The sequence below is a fragment of the Piliocolobus tephrosceles genome, chromosome 8, assembly GCF_002776525.5.
Source record: "Piliocolobus tephrosceles isolate RC106 chromosome 8, ASM277652v3, whole genome shotgun sequence".
NCBI lineage: Eukaryota > Metazoa > Chordata > Mammalia > Primates > Cercopithecidae > Piliocolobus > Piliocolobus tephrosceles.
In genome coordinates this window covers 54,620,022-54,641,637 of record NC_045441.1, presented here as the reverse complement: position 1 = coordinate 54,641,637, position 21,616 = coordinate 54,620,022, and the positions used below count along the sequence as shown (strand labels likewise).

Here is a 21,616-nt window from a genome sequence, read left to right as displayed (position 1 = left end):
ACTAAGTTTGTATTTTTTGTAGAGATGGGGTTTCGCCATGTTGCCCAGGCTGGTCTCAAACTCCTGGGCTCAAGAGATCCTTCCAAAGTGCTGGGATTACAGGTGTGAGCCGCCATGCCTGGCCTCATGCCCTTTCTTATTTGTGTCCTAGTGAGCAACTTACCCAGAAGGGCCCATTGTTTCAGTTTGAAGAGATGAAGAAAGTAAGAAATGATCACTTTTTAAATTCGAAAAAAACCTGGACCAATTTTTTATGATTAAAAATTAAAAGTCAGTTTTACAGTATACTTGTCTTCAGATAACCAGTAAAACTATCCAGAAGTGCTCCCACCTCAGTTTTGCATTATTTAAAAAATTCCATTATGTGGCAAAAGTGTTTTCTGGATTTGCTCGTGGTGCCTGATTCATTAACTTTACTTCTTGTTTTTTAAAGTATTACAAAGTACCACATTGGTTAAAGCTCATTTCAGTTTTGTTTTACTGCAGTCATTTGCTCAGTTCTTTCCAGTCCTACTTGCACTTCTGAAGGATAATTCTTTGTTTATGATGCCATTACAGGAATTTGTAAGTGTCTGGGTTCGAGATCCTAGGATTCAGAAGGAGGACTTCTGGCATTCTTACATTGACTATGAGATATGTATTCATGTAAGTATGAAGTCAGTAGAAATAGTAATTTTGAGGGATTTTTATGGGATACATTTTATGGGATAAAGTTGACACTTATAAAAGTTTTTCTGATTCAAAAAACTGAATTTGAATGATTACAACTAATGCTTTTATCTTACATGAACTAGTAAGATGGTTCCTAAAGTTGAAAAATTACTTATTTGAATCCCTTATTGTTCCTTTGTTAATATTAATATTTTAATGTTTATTGCCTTCACATACAAAGATGCGCATGCATCTAAAATGCATGTGTAAAGAGTACTTATAGCTCATTAATGGCACTTATGATCTGCTATAGCGTATTTCTGAATAAGATAATGCCTGATAACCTTCAAGTTTGAGAGGATATAGAGTTCTTTGGAAAAAGAGATGGGTGGTGTTTTATATATAGAATCAGAAGGTGGGAAATGGATATGTGCAATTATTGTGATTAATTTGTCTAGAATCTGAGTAATTAATGTAATGAGTAAGCAATTAGAAATGACGTGCCTTGCGTGGATCCTACTGTGTTACAATCTCTTGAACAATGTTGTGTGGTGTGTGGCCTTCTGTGACCATCTTAAATAAGGGTAAGAAAGCTTTTTCTGTAAAGGTAGTAAATATCTTCAGTTTGTGGGCCATACGGTTTCTATCGAGACTACTTATTTCTGCTGTTGCAGGTGAAAAGCAGCCACAGACAGTGCATAAATGAATGAGCATAATTGTATTCCAATAAAACTTTATGTGCAAAGACAGGTCTCAGACTAGATTTGGCCCTCAGGCTATAGTTTATTGGCACCGATTTTGAGGATAATACTTTTTGCCTCTAAATCAGATGCATATCAGATGCAAACTAAATTAGTTCAATTGGGGAGCACAGAAGCTGACCCAGATTGTATCCGTGACTTCATAGCACAAGTGAAGTAAAATGTAACCATTATTTAATCTTCCCATTGTAAATAGCTAACTTGGTATATTGGACACCCAAACACCCGCCATAGAACTTTTCTTTTTTTAAATTCTCCTTTCTTCCCTTTTTTCTCTGAAGTTTCCCCAACTTCAAAAAATAAAAGAAAAACCCAGAATTGCTTTTTTGATTGTGTTGTAAAGCCATTCCAGGATATGCCATGGATTTTGATTCTGTTTTGATTTTACTCATAAGCTCACACTGGAGTTGCATTCTGTGTGGAAAATTATGACTATATAAGAATAAGCATTTGAAGTAAAATGAAATATTTTTAGTTGCCTTCTAACTTTCTCTAAAAAAATTGTGTGTCTTTATCACGCACTTCATGATAGGCATGAAATTTAATTATTCCCAGGAATGAATGAAAGTATAGATTTTTCTCTGCTCTATACATAGCCTGATGTAAATTCAGAAATCTCCATCTGGAGCCAGAAATGATGGGTTCCACAAATAGTATTTGATGGTGTCCTGGCACTTCTCTGAAATACTAATAAATTGACAATGGATAAGCCTTGGCTTGGTGGACAGCAAAAACAAGCAAATTGATTTAGAGGAACTTAATCAGTTAGTGATCTCAGTATCCTCTAATCTTGAGACTTCCACCTGTCATACAATTAAAAGTGGATGGCAGAGCTAGGGAGTTCTGGTTGGCTTCTCTTAGTTGTTAACCCGTAGAGGTTTGAGGTAGAGAAGCTGGTCTTACAACTTGTTTAAATTAACCTCAAGGAAGATGATGTCACGCAACTCTGGGATCTTAACGTTTACTTGGAATTTTAAACTAGTAGACCCTAGAGCTGGGTAGCCATCATAAATTAAATACTCCCTTGAACCTGCAATGCAAATGAAGGACTTATGGGTGGACCTCAGTCTGGTGTAGGTACCAGGTGGATTTTTAGTTATTGACAGCCATGGTGGTTGTGAGCAGAGAAATTAAAGGGAGTTTAAATGGACCCAGCCTGTGTCTGAGATGTCAGGAATCCCTGTAGTGGTCAGGGATTCTTTAGGGAGAGGGTACTGGGAAGATACCTGCTCAAGCCTCGTTAGGGCACTAGTTCTGGTATAACATGGTCTGCAAACCTAGTCCCCAAAGAGCACATTAGAGTGAGGCCCTGGTGTGCTCTAAGTCCACTCACAGAGTGTTATTTGCCACAAACTCCTTCCAGTGGGTTTTGCTGCCATATCGTTAAAGATAATGGGATTTAGACCAGTGGCTACCTTGGAGGTGAGCCTCTTAACCTGTCTACATTCTGAAGTTTTCTGAACTTTACAAAGTGTAAGAATACCAGGAACCATGTCATATATTTCATGAGAATAATTTAAGAGCTAATGCACATAATTACTTAGATTTCCCAAGGAAAACAATCGCTGGGCATACGAAGCGGTAGAATAATAATTTTTGAAATAGTACTCATCTTGAGGGTAAAAAATTGTTTTTCATTTAGATTAGAAAATCAGATTTTGAAACCAGAGAATAGAGATACTCATATTTTCAAAAACCAGGAGAAACAAATATTTTGCTGGGTTTTACTCAAAGGAGAATATTTACTCTCATCTTACGTTTACCCAAAGGAGAAGCATTGTGGCTGAGCTTAGCATGGGGACGACATCGGTGGCTTTTTCCAAGTCTGCCTTAGGGTAGCTGGAAGGAAAACAACACTTAGTAACTAATGGTAATATTAATAGATAACATTGGCCAAGTGCTTATTATCAATCCTCACAACCACCCTGTGAATTAGATATGTACTAGTTCATCCCATTTTAGCACTCAGGAAACTGAAGTTTGAGTGACTTGCCCTGTAGTAGAACCAGGACTGGAAATCCGGTCGGCCTGTCCTCCATGCCAGATGCTCATCCCCCACGCACTACGGCCGTTCTCTGGCTTGGATGGACATACTGTCTCTCACATACAGTAGAGAAGGGAAGGCTATTCTCTAGTTTAAAAGTGATTTCAGAATTCCTGGTGATTTGTGTGATCTGCAGGGTGGCCATGTCAAGGAGATAAAGATTTCTGCAATGTCTCATAAAGGGTCGTGAGGAGGTGTCTCTAAGCCCCAGAGGCTCCTCCAGCTTACGTGGATGGTGGTAAAATGCAGTGCATGAACCTGAGCTCCTACCTGTCATTTATATCTTAGGATTTATTTTTTATTATTTATTCTTGAAAGCAGTGCTCATAGGTGAGTAGGAGGCTCCTTCAGGATGCAGGGAGTGGCCGCAGGGAGTGGCCAGGTCATACCTCGCCCTGGGGCAACACTGCTTATTTCCGTCATCCCGGCTGTCTTCAGGGCTGTTATGTTCCTGGGTTATGTGCAAGATTTCAGAGTACTGGCATAAATATAAATATATGTTTGGTGGTTTAAATCCTATTTAGAATGAATATTGGGATCATATTGTGAATTATAGATACAAGAAATGCATTTTGTTTTCCTCAGGTGAGACTCATTTTTCTACTTTTTCTGTACAGACTAATAGCATGTGTTTTACAATGAAAACATCCTGTGTACGAAGAAGATACAGAGAATTCGTGTGGCTGAGGCAGAGACTCCAAAGTAATGCGTTGCTGGTGTAAGTGATTTAGAGTATATTGAGGAGACTTTGTCATTATATTGAATATTTGAAATTGATGTTCATTAAGATATATGTAAGATATGAAGGATTTTTATAGGCTTTTGCCTTGATTACAATATGTAGGTTTAGTTTGTTAGCTACTGCATCTGAATTTAAAATTTATCACTTAAATTTTACCAACTTTGATAGGTATAGTCCATGAAAGGCCTCAGAAATGTTTAAAGATGGGTTTTTCTTTAAGCTGACTTCCTCATACTCTTATTATATAACTATATAATGTGTAATCATAATTATAGAATAATTGTGTGATAATAATCATCATACATAATTTGCCTTCACTTTGAGGGATTTCTGTAACAGAAGCACCTTGAATTAATCATCTAAAAACATTTCTTTTTCTTTCTCCTAAGACAACTTCCAGAACTTCCATCTAAAAACCTGTTTTTCAACATGAACAATCGCCAGCATGTGGATCAGCGTCGCCAGGGTCTGGAAGATTTCCTCAGAAAGTGAGTGTCCCGACACTTCTGTGGCCAGACAAGGGGTGTGAGCAAGTGCTTTGCAAGAGCTGCATGGTGGCGTGGGGAAGAATGTTCCTGTTTCTGAAATGGGAATAATCTGCACTAGAGCGAAACCCACTGGTCCATTTCCTATATTAGAGCACCATCTTGTGGCTCACATCATGTGGTACATATTTGGGACCAAGTCTTCCAGGAAGAAAACAATGAACGAATTCAATTAGATAACAAATACATGGTCCTTTAAGCTGTCAGGCAGATCCAAATTACGTGGGAGTTTAGCTGACAAAAGTAAAAATTTGCCAGGAAACAAATATGCCTACTTATCAAAAGGCGCTTCTTAAAAACTGTCTTTGTTTACAATGCTTAGAATTTACAGACCAAAATCAGCTCAGTAATGGGCTGCTAATATCCTTCTGGGTTCCTCTAATGGTTTAATGCTGATCTTTGAAGGGAATGTTTATAAAGGAGTATTTGGTGGCATGTGAACAGTCTCAGTGAGTTATTAACTCTGGATTACTCTGTGATGGTGGGCATTGCAGTTAAAGCTGCCTGAGTTCACACTACCAGTGATTCCCCCCGGCCCCTCCCCGGCCACTCTTTGGAATACTGGAATACCCAGAATGCTAGAGGCCATATAGCACACTGATTTACACCTAGACTCCAAGGCCAGGCTACCTGGTTTCAGATCCTCACTGTGCCACTTACTAGCTGGGGGCTTGGGCAGATCATTTACCTCCTCTGCCTGTGTCTTCCCTTCTATAAAATGGGGTAATCATAGTACCTACCTCATAGGGTTGTTGAGAAGATAGACGAGTTAGTGACTATAAAGCACTCATGACAGTGTCTGGCATGCAGTGTGTGCTGTCTTCATGTTGGCTGTTAGTATCTTAATGTACTTAGACATGAGACAGCTTTTGCTTTTCTCATTTCTAATTTTGTAGATAAGGAAATAGGCTGAGTCATATGACTGCTAGTTACTGACAGGATCCAATCTCCTGAACTGTTTCTTTTTCTAGTAGTTTCAGGATCTGAAGTCATCTCCTTTGGGGTTCACTAAATAGGATCTTAGAGCTAGCCTGAAATAATATACTGCCTCCTCTCCATTTGGCTCTCTCATAAAGGGTTTGGATATTAAGTATGCACATTAATATTAATATTTATTTCTATTAGATTGACTTAGTGCCTTTCCTTTGAAGGTGTCCTAGAGACATACAGAAAGATCCAAGATTATAAATTGAGGGAGAGTAGGCAAATGAAGAGAAGCCAGAGGATTAAACATGGCAAGAGACCAGAAGAACAGATTAGCAGAGCCAAGTCCTCCAAAAATATTTCATTGTATTTTTGGGGGGTATCACAGGCATGGCAGAACAGAGACCTGGCCAAGTTTTTCCTGTCCTTTCCCCTAGAGGAGGCCTCTGATTTTAATTGTTGTCTCTATGAAGCCAAGGTGGCTGATGGCCTCTCCCTTGAGATGTGGTCCCCGCCACACAATTCTACAGAGTTGCCTGTCACTCTAGTGTGGATGTTGTCCTGGGGGAGCTGTGGCAGCTTGTCTTCTATAGGGAAGTCTTATTTCAGGTCAGAAGACAGCACATGCCTCTGAATTATATAGCTAGTTAAGTGCAGGGTATATGTTTTTGACCAGGAATTACTTTGTTGTTTTGAACACAACCTTTCTATCCACAGTTGATGTACCCAAATGAATGACCCTGTGAGTGTCATTCAGCCAAAGTGGGGTTATGCTTGTGCCAGGTTATTTTTGCATAGTGCATGGTTTGACTGTGTGCTGGTTGTATTTGATGCAGATGTCATAGTAGAAAGTGTCCTGGTTCAGGAACTCAAGGAGCTGGGTTCTAGGTCTCCCATAATCATGGTTCCTGGGGTTTTTTTTGTAGCTGCATGTGAGCCTTGGAGCAGTCACTTCATTCCTTTTAAGCCTTTGTTTGCTATAGAGTGGGATAATATTACCCACCCATAGCCAACCTCACTGGGTGGTTGTGTCCTACGGATGAAAAGGACTTGAAAAAACCTCCAAAAACCATGCAGCGATCCTTCATTCAACAGAGGTTTATTAAGTGAATGCTTAGTCCTGTGTGCCGCGGACATAGGACTGCACAGAATGAACAAGTCCTTGTCCTCCTGACACTTCCATTCTAGTGGGGAGCACTGTGTACATATCCAGGGCTACGGCTAGATTCATTAACGCTGAATCTGGATTGTCATCCGATTGGGTTGTCAAATCATGGAGTTGGCAGGGGGTTCTCTTGTGATACCATTTGTTCCACTGTGGTATGTGAACGTTTGCCTACAAGTTAATATTTCACTTTAAAAATGAAAGCTGGTGCTTCTACACAGCCTAAACCTGAAGGAAGTGAGGAGTCAAATACCACAGGGCTGGCTTCAGGCCTGACCTGAGCTCTGCGGCCCCTGCTGACCCTCCCCAGCCTCTCTTCTGTGTCCTTCAGATCTGTGCTTGCCTGGGTTATGTAAGGCAGCGCCCTCGATGTCTTTGCCCCTGGTGCACTCTACCCTCACCCAACCCAGGTCCACTTTAGGAAACTGGATGTGATGTATACCTTGGCACTGTGTCTTGGCCCCAGTCTGACATCCTCTGAACCCCCATTGGTTACCTAAACAGGGCCAGCCATCAATAGCCAGTACCTTGTTCATAGAGGAATTTTAGAAACCACAGCATTAAAACATGGAAACATACTTGTATTGTAGGTTTTTAGCATGTATTTTTAAAGCCTGGTTTTCATGTAAGTTTTGAAGTTATGAACCAGAAGCACTAAATATGTTCAAATCTTTTGAAACCACAATGTCTTTGTATATGTGTGTATATACCTGTTTTTCTTTTAAGGTCATTTGTGAAATGATACATATTTAATAAGAAAGTACTGATCTTTGTAGAGGAATTAGAAAATTGTTTCTTTGACTAGGGGCCAAATAAGAATAATTTCTACCATTTATCAAACACTTTCTACGTGTTTGGCATTTTACATGTTTTAGTCTCAGTATTTACAAAATTCTTAGGAGTTGGATATTATCTCAGTTTTATAGATAAAGAAATTATAGGAAAGGTAGATGTACTATATGAATCCCAGGACCTGGCAAATTTAAAATTAGCAGTACTCTTAAATGCTGGCTAAATTTGGTATGATTGTGAGATTTTTCAAATATACTCATTTTTTTTCAGTCTTAACTATAATCTCCCTTTTTTATTCTTGCCCCTGAATAATTATAAACGTAAAGTCACTTCTAATAGTTACGAAAAGTAAGTTATAGGCTAAAAAATACAAACTCAGTAAGTCTCCAACTATGGAAAATGGAATTCCTACTAATTTTTAGGTTTGAATGGGATTTTCAATTTAGGTTTGAACAGATTTATTCATGAGTGGGAGCCGCTTTCCTTCTTTACTGAATTCATCCCATTAATACAACTACATTTACCCTGCAGTTTAGACTTTAGTATCATGGTTTTGTATTTCTTCAAATATTAAGGAATATTAAAGTTTTTAACCATGACAGCTAGTTTTACATACACACGATTTTTATGTCTTTGTATTCAATAGAGGGCACCACAGCACAGATCATGAATGTCTTCAATGAAGATTTGTAGGTTTTATTTTTCCTTATAGTAAGAGCTAAACAGGCTGAGTTAATTTTTTTTCCTACATCAAACTGCTAATCTTCCATGTACTCTACAGATGTATATATATATCATTGTATTGGGTTCAGTAGACCCAGGACATCCTTAGTTAGGATGAAATGATTTTGCCTAGCTATATATTGTTCTTAGCTAAACCATCATATAATACATCTAATAAAATCGTGTTGAGGAAAACTGTGCTTTTCAACTGTGTCCAATTTAGGGAAAAAAACAGGTTTTGCTTTGTTTAGTCTAAAATTGTTATAGGGAAAGGAATAACTTCTGATTTGCACTATAAATATCTTTTTAGAAATTATTTTAAAATCCTAGAGGCTATTTTTTATTCCTTTTATAAAGATTTGAAAATAATATACTTTTTAAATGGAGGTTTCTACAAATGACATTTTGTTGACTGTTTTACAAAGTACTCTTTCTATTAGGTTAGAAACTGATTTTCTGCTGTTAGATTTGTTTGTGGAAAATATGGCACAAACATGACTAAGGAAAAAGTAGGATTTAATATTATGGTGGCAGTCACAGCCCTCTCTGATAGTAAGCCAAATAGTACTCAGAATAAATTAATTATGCTCAACTAACCAGATGGGAAAACACTCTCAAAAATTTTCATTTTAAATTTCAGAATGAACTGACTATAAAATAAAAAGCATATAAATACATTTAAAAATTATTTTTGCTTATTTAAAACTCATACTCATGGAGTATGGTGGCATGAATTTAGCCAGAGAAACAGAGGAGATTCCAAAGACCAAAACTGTCTAGCTGACTGACTGGTCTGAACTCTAGGCCTGGGGAAGTGTTCAGATGTCCCCTCCTCAGCCACATCTTTCTCTCCCTCTTTGGAATTGTGAGCTGGGTGAGCCTGGCTCCTCCTCTTTTCATCTGTGTGTCCTCCAGATGGCAGTATTGAGCAGAAAAAGAAAACACTGGGAAATAATGAGTCTAATGTACAGTAAAATTGGAAATTGAATTATAGCTCAAGGAAAAGGACAGTAGCCTTGAGGTCCCGATCAACCTGGACTCTGATCACTTTTGTTTGCTGTACCCATGTGTTAAGTTACTAGCAAGTTAATAACAACACATGAGCGGTTCAAGGCTCAGTAGAATTGCTTCAGACATGAAATAAAGCTAAAATGAATTTGTGTCCAATATCGTTGGCATTAGTGCTCATTACTTTTGTGGTGTAATGCCTCAAACCATCTAAAATCAATTTTAAAGGTTACCCATTATTTTATAAAGAAAATAAAACACATTTCTAACAGAAACAAAGCTGTGAGTACAATCCCATGAACAGTTCCTTGTACTTATGGCAGGCAGGAAACCGCTGACAGGGGCCACAGGAAACACTCTGCTCACTTCACAGACTTCACAATCCAAGTTCATATTAATGGATTGTTGCTCTATAACTCTTCTCTTAATCTAGTATTTAAACTCAGAATGGTAAACATTTGTAAATGTAGAAAATAAATCTCAAAGAGTAAAGAGGGATTTACTACTTAGCTACTTGTACTTGGTGAATTAATCATTATCATGTGACATGGTCATCTTCTGGGAGGACCCAGGGCTGAGGACACAGAGGGAAAAGGAAGGATTTAGCTGTTTTGCTTGAGGTTTTGCCTTTTAAAAAGCACAAACGTTTTACTTTTCCTTCTAATAGACCAGTAAAGCATATTTTCTCAAACTGTAAACCTGCTGAAGCAAAGGGGACAGCTAGATTTTGCTTTTAATACTGTGCATTTTTAGGCATTTTTGCCTTTGTTGAGAAATCATTGTTTTATTTTGTAGAAAAGGACTTGTTATTATAATGACCTTGGATTTTCACTAAACTGATATTAATGGCCAAAAGAGATTTACTTTCCTTATTACTTGTTTAAACAAGCAGAATATAAGATAAGGTTCATTTGGTCTGAAATACATGATCTATTTTTCACAGATTGTTATACTGGAAATGTCTTATGTTGAACAAAACTCTACTTGGTTTTAGTGTTTTAGTTTTGTCCCCTATATCTGGTCTTAGTGTCTCCTCTTACATAATTATTGAACTATTATTCGTAGAGACTAAATTATCATATGTCAACGTCTTTGCTAAAAGATAAATCAGTTTTTATTTAAATATGAAGGTATACTTTGATTTTATTTCATATTCTAAGATGTGCATTTCAGAGAAAACACATTCACTGATAGGAATTTGAGCATCTATAGATTTTGCTACAGAATAGTTTTTAATCTTCCATGTAGTTCTGATGCCCTGGTTGAAATCTGTTCTGTCTTTGTAAACTTTGATCTTGAATGTGGGAAGAGCACTATGTGCTCATCACAACATTATCATATTTTAATTATATATATGGTAAAGTTGGCTGGGATCAATTTTATTTGGTTGCTCATTTTGACAACACACAGATTCAGTGCTCCTAAAGATTTTGGAGAAATTTATAGTTAACCTTAAGTATTAAAAAAAAGCCATCTCTCTCATGAGCTGTTGTAAACATGCACTCAAGTATATAACTATACTTGTAAAGTTTTAAAATGTAAACTATGCTGAGAATTGTATCGACTTCTTCATATAATTTTTAATAGTAGTTGAAAGTTTTGATGTTTCATGACAGCCTATCCCATAAAGATCACTGAGTTGACATGCTGTTGGCAGTAAATTTTTTAAAGTAGAATAAATTTCTATGACTATTTAAGCAAAATATTTCCATAATTAATCCACATGGTAATAACAGATGGGTAAATTGAAGAAATATCCTTGAAGTTATTCTTTTGACAGATGTTCTTAACTATTAGCTTCATGTTTTTACCCACCTAAATTTCCAAATAATTGAATAAAAGTTAACATATGCTTTCCTCTCCTTAATGGGCAGAGCCCATAATTGATACAAAGTTTACCACAGGAGAGAAATTACCTTCAGTGGTACATTTTCTAATGTTTTTCTTTCTTCTACCCTATCACTGACCATCCTGTTCACCAATTATTTTTCCTTTTTTTCTATTTTAATACAGAGTCCTACAGAATGCACTTTTGCTTTCAGATAGCAGCCTTCACCTCTTCTTACAGAGCCATCTGAATTCAGAAGACATTGAGGCCTGTGTTTCTGGGCAGACTAAGTATTCTGTGGAAGAAGCAATTCACAAGTTTGCCTTGATGAACAGACGTTTCCCTGAAGAAGATGAAGAAGGAAAAAAAGAAAATGATATAGATTATGATTCAGAAAGGTATTTCCTTGCATTTTGATTTAATGTATATGTATTTATGTAACACATAGTGCACATATGCATGTGTATAGATATATATACACACTTCACTTTTTTGTTGATGTAACACTAAGATAATGAAAAAATTAATTGACTGAGATTTTATTGAGCTGTGACAGCTCATCATAGTAGTCTTCACACACACCTCCACACTGAATTAATGAATGCAGTAGAAATTCAATTATTTGCATTCTGATTATGTGACTTTCATTTAGTCAGACTTGAATTATTCGCGTTTAAATTATCTAGCTAAAAAAATATCCAACTGCACTCCAAATGGCTAATTAAAAGTCCAAATTTCCTGTCTCTCTTTGTGACTGGAGATAATTAAAGTTCTCCTCTGTTACTCAGGCTTTGAGTGTGTTGTGAAAACCAATTTCCTCTTTTTATTATTTTCCCCTCTCTTCTTTTCCAGTTCATCCTCTGGGCTTGGACACAGTAGTGATGACAGCAGTTCACATGGATGTAAAGTAAATACAGCTCCGCAGGAATCCTGAAAAATAATTCTAATGTTACTATCTTAGGAATAGCAAATTATGTCCAGTCATAGAGAAGAAAGCTTCGTAATAATACATTCTTACCTAAAGCTCACTGTCATGATGTTAGGTATTTAAATTCTTAAAGCTGTTGGGTTGTTTATTAGTGGTATTTTTATGTTGTCTTATTTTAGGTAGGCTTCTGTGTAAAGCTAAAAATCCTGTGAATGCAATACTATCCTTTACAGGCAGACATTATTGGTAAACAAGATCTTGCCCTCAAATGAAATGACTTACATGCTTTAAAAAAACCTAGTTGGTTTTACTGAATTTAAAAAGATAGGCAACTAAGTAGCATTTAAAATCAAGATAGAGCATTCCTTCTTGTATCAGTGGGGCAGCGTCACCGTAAACGGTAAACACGGTGTATATGTTGTTAACCCCTATGAAGAGTAACAGTGTAGACCAGACTGCCTCTCTCAGACATGTGGCTGATATTTTGTGGATACCTCCTGTGCACTGGCAAAACACTATATGCTTTTGGGTGTTCGACTGAAATATTTTAAGAGTATTTAACCTTTCCAGTATTCTGTTTCACGCTTAGATGGAAATGTATCTTATGAATAGAGACATATTAAAATAATGTTTACATCTTAGAAAAAACATAGATAGTGCTAGTAATATTACTTATAATTCCAGTATATAGATTCAGAAATAACATTTTAATTGTCCAAAATCAGCTTCAACAAATGGTTTCTGGAGACAAATCATTTTTTTCATTATCATTGCATAATTAGAACTACAGGTTAATGATTTATTTTTTGACTAAATGTGCAATTTCTTATCACTAGATAACTTTCAGTATCAGTGGTGGTTACTTACTACTTAGAGGAAGGATTTTATAAAAATTAATAAATTTAATTTTACCAATAAATATTCCCATAATTTAGAAAAGGATGTCGACTTGCTAATTTCAGAAATAATTATTCATTTTTTAAAAACCCCTTCTTTTAAAGCATGTACTTGAAGATTGGTATAATTTTCATAAAATGTCTTTTTTTTTAATGTCCCAAAGATATCTTAGATAAACTATTTTGAACTTCAGATTTCAGATGAGGCAACATTTTCTTGAGATAATTAGCCAAGTTTCTTCCATGTTGAATGGTACAAAATATTTCTGTGAAACTAACAGGAAGATATTTTCAGATAACTAGGGTAACTTGTTGCTTTGTCACCCAGCCTAATTGAAGAGTGGCAGAAGCTACTACAAAAAGCAACCTTTTCATTTTCACTAGGAGTTTAAAAGCTATTGTATTATTAAAAAGTCTTTACAATGCTTGTTTCAAAGAACCAACAGAAAAAAAAGCTAACAAAACTAAGAACTAACATTTAAAAACTTAAATTTAGAATGATTTCTTTAATTTGTCCTTTTTTTCTTTGGTCTAAAACATTTTTTTGTAAATATTTTGATTTAATGTGTCTTAGATCCTCATTATTTTAATACAGGAAAAGAAAAGATTTAGTAATTTCTTTTTTTTAAATTATACTTTATGTTCTAGGGTACATGTGCACAAGATTTAGTAATTTCTTACCATGCTAATATGTAAAGTTTATGCCATCCAGGCATTTAAGAGCGATCCTCATCCCTTCAGCAATATGTATTTGAGTTTACACTATTTCTGTTTTACAGCAGTTTTGAAAAACACATACTATGCCACCAACTGTCATATTATTTTTAGATGATGTAACAGCCATCAAATTAATATTAATGCCTAATATTTAGTATGTAAATGTCATGAGATCATTTTTACATTAAACGTGAAAAAAAACCAACTTTGCCGGATCACTTATTTTATACAAGAGACTATTTTCTGCCTTAGACCAAAACTCAGTGTTTTTTATTTATGAGGAAATTTGGTAAAACATGCTTTAATATTAACTATAGTTGTACATATTTGAGGCTTTTAGCCTTGGTTCAGTTGTTGCAGTGTCCACACACTGGCTTCTTAAAACTGATTTCTTGCAGCTGAGATATTTAGATGAACTTCAGTTCCCAGTGGTTTTCTTGCTTTGTCTCTTATTTTTCCCTGGCATATTTTTTATAAAGCTTTCTTTAGGAAAAAGAAAATAATTACTGATGTAACTAACTTGAATAGATGTTTATTTAACACTTCTTAATGTGACTTAAATATAAATAATTCTAATCCTGGATTCTTTATGGTTACAATACAGCAAAACTGCATTTTCCCTGGCTAATTCTGAAAGGGTAAACTATTCACCTATAAAGCCAACTTACGTGTTTTGTTGTAGAACTAGATTTATATATAACCCAAAGGTGTCAACAGTGAACGTCAACAACCTGTTACTGAGGCTTCTTATAAAGTCTCACTTAGAAGAAAGTTATTTAATTCTAGTTAAAATTTCAAGTTTTAAAAATTACTAGGGACAAGTATTTATTCTTAAGCAGATACTATTCCTTAAGATATTAAGTATCTTGCCAGTTTTTCAAACCTAGTCCACATTTCATTGAATAATTAAATACAAACAAGTTATATGCAGTATAAAGTAAAAGAACAAAATTTCATTTATGACAATTAAGAAGTTAAACAAATTCATTTAGCCTGGCTACAATCACCACCGTTATATCCAACAGTAAACTAGATGCTGTTTTGAATTTGGTTTGTATTTTTTGGATGCCTTAAGGATTCATTATTATTGAGCTACTGTGGTACAAAAAAGGTTTTCAGTATTTGAGCTATAAAATACGACCCCTTTTCTCTGGAAGCCTCTTAACATTTTAAAACAAAAATAACAAAGCTTATCCTGTTTCTAAATAGTCTTCCTCTTAATATTTAAATTATTTAGCTGGTATCCTATGAATACAAAACAACATCTTTTCAATGAAGGAAACAATTTATTTCAGTACAATTTTGTGTTTCTGTTTGGAATATAGACCTTTTCTTAGTTTATTATATATAAACACATTTTCAAATACCAAATACTGTCGGAAATTAGTTACTGCAATTTGACATTCAAAGCATAGAATTTTCTTTGCAAATAAAGGTCATAAGAAATTAATAATTTTAAGAGTGGAGTTCAAAAATTTCAGAAGGATGTAAATAAGCAACATTCTTTAACATTTGCTATATATACAAAGGACTTTGGTTCTATTCTTTGCCATATGCATCTTACAAACGAGTCACCATTGTCCCTTTTTAGCAGACACAATTGCACTTCACTCTTAACTGTCTTAACTGGAAACTTTTCTAGATCATGAGCAGTGCATTGGACACTTAATTTATTTTAGCTGCGCAAACTCTGGTAGTTAATGACCCTTTCTCTTTCTCCAAAATTCCAAAGACTTCTTTCCAAAAGATATAGAGGAAAAGAGAGGAAAAAACCCCAAAACATTAAGCTACAATTTCCTGCTGAATTTAAACTCTGGTCTAAAGACACTATGCAAATGGCTTATGCTAAAGAGGAAAATACCCTTTCTCCCCCGACGAGAAGTGTAGATTCATCCAAAACCCCACACCGCTTGTCTTTGCTGCTAGAGGCACAGCACGGGCATAACTTGTGGTTGTGTTTTTGCTAGTTTCTTACCTCTGGGCCTTCTTCATAGCTTTGCCCCCCACCCCACTGGCGATGGCGCTCCTGCGGCTGCACCCTCGGCCGCCTGTTGGCTGCGGCGCCTCCGCGGCCCGCGCGCATTCCCCGCGCTGCGTCCCACACACGCGCGCTCCCGCCACCTCCCGCCCGGGCCACTCCGCCGGCGGCGGCGACTGGCGGCAGGTAGCGAGCCAGCCGGCCTTGGTCCAGTAACCCATGGCAACCGCCCTGGTAACCCATGGCAACTGCGCGGCGGAAAGAAAAAAAAAAAAAAAACCCTGGTGGAGGGGGGGCGGCGGGCGGTGAATGGGAACAACGACCGCTAAGAGACTGCTATTTACCGCGCGGGCCTGCGGCCCCCGGCCGCACCTGCTGCAGACCGGCCCGCGAGGCCCCTTCCCGCGCTACCGTGATGACTGGCTTCTGGGGGAAAAGAGCAATAAGCAGAAAGCGCTCGTGCAGAGGGGCTCCGGGCGGTGCGCTTGGTGTGGGAGGCTGCCTTGAACGCCGATGACCCTCCGGGCCTCCGCGTGTCCCGGCTTCCAGGGCCCCGCCAGGCTGGAGAGCGCGCGTGGAGCGGGCCCTGCCGCCTGGGGACTGGGTGAGGGGCGGCCGCGCCAGGTCTGGGGCTGGACCCCAGGCTTTGTTCTGCAGACGCTCGCGCCCAGCTGGAGAAGGGGCGACACCGTGCTGCCCCGGCCCCGTGGGGCCCAGTCCCCGAGGGTCCCCGCGAGCGGACGCGGTGGCGCCGGGCAAACTCTACGTGCCCTAAATTTTGTCATCTGCACACGCATCACACACATTAGTTAACCCCTTTCCCTTCTAGGTCCCCAAGAGCCTAACCTGTCCGGCGGACGCGCGGCTGCGTTAACCTGCCCCCTCCGGTCTGGAGAGGGAGGGGACAGTCGCGCCTGGTGGTAAGACTGGGCTACTGGGGAAGGAGTGCGTGTCTCCAGGTCCAGAAATGCGCCTGTCAGGGTGCTGTGTGTGTGTGTGTGTGTGGGCGGGGGGGGGACACAAGTTTCCCACTCGCTTTAGGCTGAGGCCCTGTAAGCGGGACTGTGTTCTAGTCCACGGAAAAAGCGCGCGGCCTGTGACACATCAGGTGCCAGGCCGCCGGAGGACAGAAGGGGGCGCTGCCGGGCCAGTGCGGAGGCTGCAGCCGCCCTCTGCAGAATGCACCCTTGGTTGGGTCTGGCGAGCTGCCCGCGTAGTGGAGTAGTGTTAGGGCTCCCAAGTAGAAAGAACCTGCTCCCTACGTACTTAAGAGCATCATTTGGTCGCTGGTGTATTCGCAGAACCCCTAACCCACAATAAGGTGGTTCAGGAAACGCAACCGGAACCGGTTCCATTCGGTATCCAGCAACTATGTGCATACAAGTCCACAGAGGCATGTAGTAGGGTGGAGAGAGCACGCTAGGGATCTGGAGGTCACACATCCAGGTCAAGTTTTAACTAGCTGTGATTCCAGGTACATTGTGATGTTATAAAAAGGAAAAGATTTGGCCTGGATGATTATGAGGTCCTCAATTAGACCACTCTCTGTAGGTGTGTTACAGCGACAAATCCAAATAGCAAAGCCATCTGGAATATCTTTTTTCTTTTGGAGGCAAAGGCCTATGCAAATATAATATGCACACGCTTCTGAAAGGTGACTAGATCGACAGTGTTTAAGATATCCAATATTTTTACTGGTAGACAAGGGAAGCTGGTTATGTAGAAAATCCTATTTTAATCCTTTCATAAAGATAAGAATCTTAGATCTTAGGGAAACTTGGCTTATTTTCACAAATATGCACATTCTGAGTTCCACTGCTTATAGAGGACCCGGTACTGGGAGCACGTGCTGTTAGAGGTAAAACACAGGTGCTGACCTGCCCTGGGATCCGTGCAGTACAATCCCAGCTCTCTGCATAGCAGTGTACTGGGAGCCCTGTGCTTTCGTTTAATTTTTTTTTTTTAAACAAAAGCAATTACAGAAAAGTGCAAATTTAACGTGTGACATTTAACATTTTGCCGTGGCAGGCAGCCTCCACTTAAATGGGGCCTTTCTGCAGAACAACAGGAGCCAAAAGGCCTTGTGTCATGGAGTAATGTAAGACACAATCTGGGCTGCAAACGCACAATGAATCGGGAAGGATTTATGTAATTAATTGACCAGTCTTAACCTGTTATCGTGATGTAAGGAATTTGGAACTCATTAATTTGGGCTCTGACAGATTTCATATTAGGGCTGGCAAATATGGATTGAGCCTCTTATTCTTGTAGCAGCTGGAATTTCCATGACAGTGAGGCTTAGTGAAGAAGACCTATTGCTGGAGTCAAACTGCCTCTTGCTAATCAGTAGCCCTGCTCTGTATTAAAGGGATAATGAAAGAAAAAAAAAAAAAAGGAAAAAGCATGTTGCCTAGGTGGGGGAGTGGAAGGGACTTGTGTTCATTCTGCTAGTATGTGGGTTGAACTCAAGCATTTGTAGCTGAACCAAACATTAATTGCAATCATAGAGTTAGGTGATTTCTCAATATCTTGAGAGAAGAGAAGGTAGAATGGTGTCAGGGTCAGGTTTGATATTATCCAAGTTAAAGAGGGATTAAAAGATAGAGCCTCTGAATTTCATCTGTGTGCACATAGAGATTGTATGAAGAAGGAGATAGAAGTCTTACGAGGGGCAAATGGGAGTTTTTTCAGTAATGTCATATTCATAAATGAGCAGTTCAGAGCCCTAAAGAAAAGACTGCCTTTCTCAGGAGCCACTTCCTGACTCCTGGTGAGAGCGCCCTAGTGGACCCCATGAAACCCAGAACTCACATAATGAGCATTTAGTTGATAATTTAATCTGTGTCCTCTTCAAATTTTATGATGTTTACTGAATCACCCATTTGGAAATGTCCAGTTTCTTCTTTGAGATTGTAAATAAACTCAGTAAAAGTTTAACTTTCATTTTTTTTCCACCCTTGACAATCAGAAAATTGCTAGGTTCAAAAAAGGTCCCAGAGATTAAACAAAATGGTTTTTCTTTTTCCTTCACAATAGTCTTCCCTTATTGCTGTACTATGTGATAAGGTTAATATAACAACTGCCATAAGGATCATTAATACAGGGAGATAAGCAAAGTTGCATGCTGGAAACATTTGCAGGGTATCATTTGCCTTTTCTGCTGATAAAGAAGTCTTCGGTAACAAATACAGATCACAGGCACTGAATATTTAACTTTTTAGACAGAAATTCCAATTGATCTTTCCTAATATGTTATTATTGATAAATACTCTTTAAAGTTGGGTACTGACTGCTCTCAAAATATGATTTTAAAAAATTTGTATGTTACCTACCTTTTAAAGTTTACAACCAAACATAATTTACTTTTTAATATGACAAATAGTTATAACTTGCAAAAACAAAGATTTCCACGCCACTCTCTTCATTCTTATTTTTCTTTTTTGAAAATTGTCTTAATTTCAATCAAATTCCAAAGTAAAGAATTTTCCTTTTAGTTAGTGATAATGGGGTTTGATCTATCACTGAAGTGCTCAGTATAAGGATTTGTTTTTGATTATCTTGTTAACAAGTGATTTCTTTAGTTTTGGCTCCATTTAAATGAATGCATAAAGATAAATGTTAGAAATTTGCATCACTGTATTAATGTTATCCTTCACACTGAGAGCAAAAAGGGAGCCAGTATTTGTTATTGGTAGTAGTGTTTCAGTGAGAAGGCAATGAGGATAAACAATTGATACCAGCAAGACTTGGCTAACTAGTATAAACCATGACAAGGGCGATTAATAGTGTATATAAACACACTTCAAGTTTGTATACATGATCTCAGCTCTCACCTAGCGATTTCTTAGTATTTTTTTAAAGGGTGATTTGTAAGTTGGCAGTTACAGGGCTATCAACTCATGTGCTGTGTGTACTGTTTATATATTAGAGGTATGGAATAGACATACTGAAGTGTGATTTACCGGAGAGAGTGTTGATTTGGAAGGATGTCTGGTGAATCAGGTTCTGGCTCTGCGGCTGGCACGTACCCAAAGGCAGTTCCCAACCTCTCTGGACCTCAATTTCCTCCTCAGTACAATAAAAAGACTGGATACAGAACTTTCTAAAGGTGTTCTCTATAGTGCCAGTTCTGAAGAATGCTAATAAGTTAAAAAAAAAAAAAAAAAAAAAGCAGGATGGAGGTTTCCATGGCCGGTTACGTTTTGGACATGTCGGGCTAAATAAAGTTTAATATTAATTTTTCTGCAGGACTTCTCAGTGACTTTCATATGGTAATATTTACTGTGAGGCCAGGGCAGTGGCTCACACCTGTAATCCTAGCACTCTGGGAGGCCAAGGCAGGTGGATCGCTGGAGGCTAGGAGTTTGAGACCAGCCTGGGTAAAGTGGCAAAAACCCATCTCTAAAAAAAAAAAAAAAAAAAAAAAAAATTAGCCGGGTATGGTGGCACATGCCTATGGTCCCAGCTACTTGAAGGGCTGAGGTGGGAGGATCGCCAGAGCCTGGGAGGTCAAGGCTGCAGTGAGCCGTGATCATGGCACTGCACTCTCGCCTGGGCAACAGAGCAAGACACTCAAGAAAAAAAATTCACTGTGAATCTTTAAGTGTGTGTGTGTGTATGTGTGTGTATGCGTCTGTGTGTAGGGGTACTGTGCACAGTTTTCCTAAACTGATTTGAAAAAAAAGGGTGAACAGTGATCCCTTGAATCTATAGTACTTTAGATTCCTTCTGAAAATGATTAAGGGGCACTTGCATTCACCCTAGGTGTTCTTGAAGCCAGGGTGCAAGGAACATGTGGATATCACTAAATGAGAACAATTCCCCTTCAGAGAACAGGTTCTACAGAGAGGCAGGGAGTATGGTAGTAAGTTTGTTTATTTGTTTGTTTATTTTTGAGACAGGGTCTTGCTCTGTTGCCCAGGCTGGAGTGCGGTGGCACAATCGTTGTTCACTGCAGCCTCCACCTCCCAGCCTCAAGCCATCCTTCCACCTCAGCCTCCCGAATAGCTGGGACTGCAGGTGTATACCACCACACCTGGCTAATTTTTAAAATATTTTTGGTAGAGACAGGGTTTTGCCATGTTGCCAAGGCTGGTCTCAAACTCCTGAGCTCAAGCAATCGTGCTGGGATTACAGGCGTGAGCCACCTTGCCTGGCCTCTCAAACTTAAAAACCTCTGTTTCTTTCTCTCTCTCTTTTCACCTCACCAGATGCTTCTTGACTTATGACAGTATATCATACTATCATATAATAGTAAACCTATGGTAAGTTGAAAATATTGTAAATCAAAACGCATTCGATATATCTAACCTACTGAACATCCTAGCTTAGCTTACCTTAAACATATTCAGAACATTTACGTTAGCCTACAGTTGGGCAAGAACATCTAACACAAAGTCTATTTTATAATCTAGTGTTGAATACCTCATGTAATTTATTGAATATGATATCGAAAGTGAGAAAGAGCATGGTTGTATGTGAACCTGAAGTACAATTTCTACTGAATGTATATTGCTATCATGTCATTGTAAGTCAAAAAGTCATGAGTCAAACCACCCTAGGTTGGGGACCATATGCAGTCATGCATTGCTTAACAGTGGGGACACGTTCTGAGAAATGTGTCGTTAAGCAGTTTTGTTGTGTGAACATCACAGAGTTTACTTACACAAACCTAGATGGCATAGCCTACTAAACACTCAGACCACAGCCTAGTGCTCCTAGGCTGCAAACCCGTACAGCATGTAACTGTACTGAACACTGTCAGCAGTTGTAACACAATGGTGAATATATATGGTCTAAACATAGAAAAGGTACAGTTAAAATACTGTATAAAAGATAAAAAATGGTACACCTGTAGAGGGCAGCTCCATGATACTCATGGGACAACAGTCGCACATGCAGTCTGTTGTTGACT

The 21,616-nt window shown here is 38.4% G+C and overlaps 1 protein-coding gene across 7 annotated transcripts in view; it reads left to right on the top strand.

Annotated features, from left to right (window-relative positions):
• SNX10 (sorting nexin 10) overlaps positions 1–13,566 on the top strand; it is an 88,579-nt gene extending 75,013 nt beyond the window's left edge. For 5 of the 7 annotated variants that reach the window (XM_023225919.2, XM_031936037.1, XM_023225922.2 and 2 more), the window contains 5 exons: positions 559–645; positions 4,074–4,174; positions 4,588–4,686; positions 11,369–11,581; positions 12,036–13,566. In XM_023225919.2, coding sequence (XP_023081687.1) covers positions 559–645; positions 4,074–4,174; positions 4,588–4,686; positions 11,369–11,581; positions 12,036–12,117 — 582 coding nt within the window. In that variant the 3' untranslated portion in view covers positions 12,118–13,566. The remainder of the gene's footprint in view (positions 1–558; positions 646–4,073; positions 4,175–4,587; positions 4,687–11,368; positions 11,582–12,035) is intronic. The other 2 variants (XM_023225923.2, XM_023225924.2) reach the window with 1 other exon arrangement.
• The last annotated feature ends 8,050 nt before the right edge of the window (positions 13,567–21,616 follow it).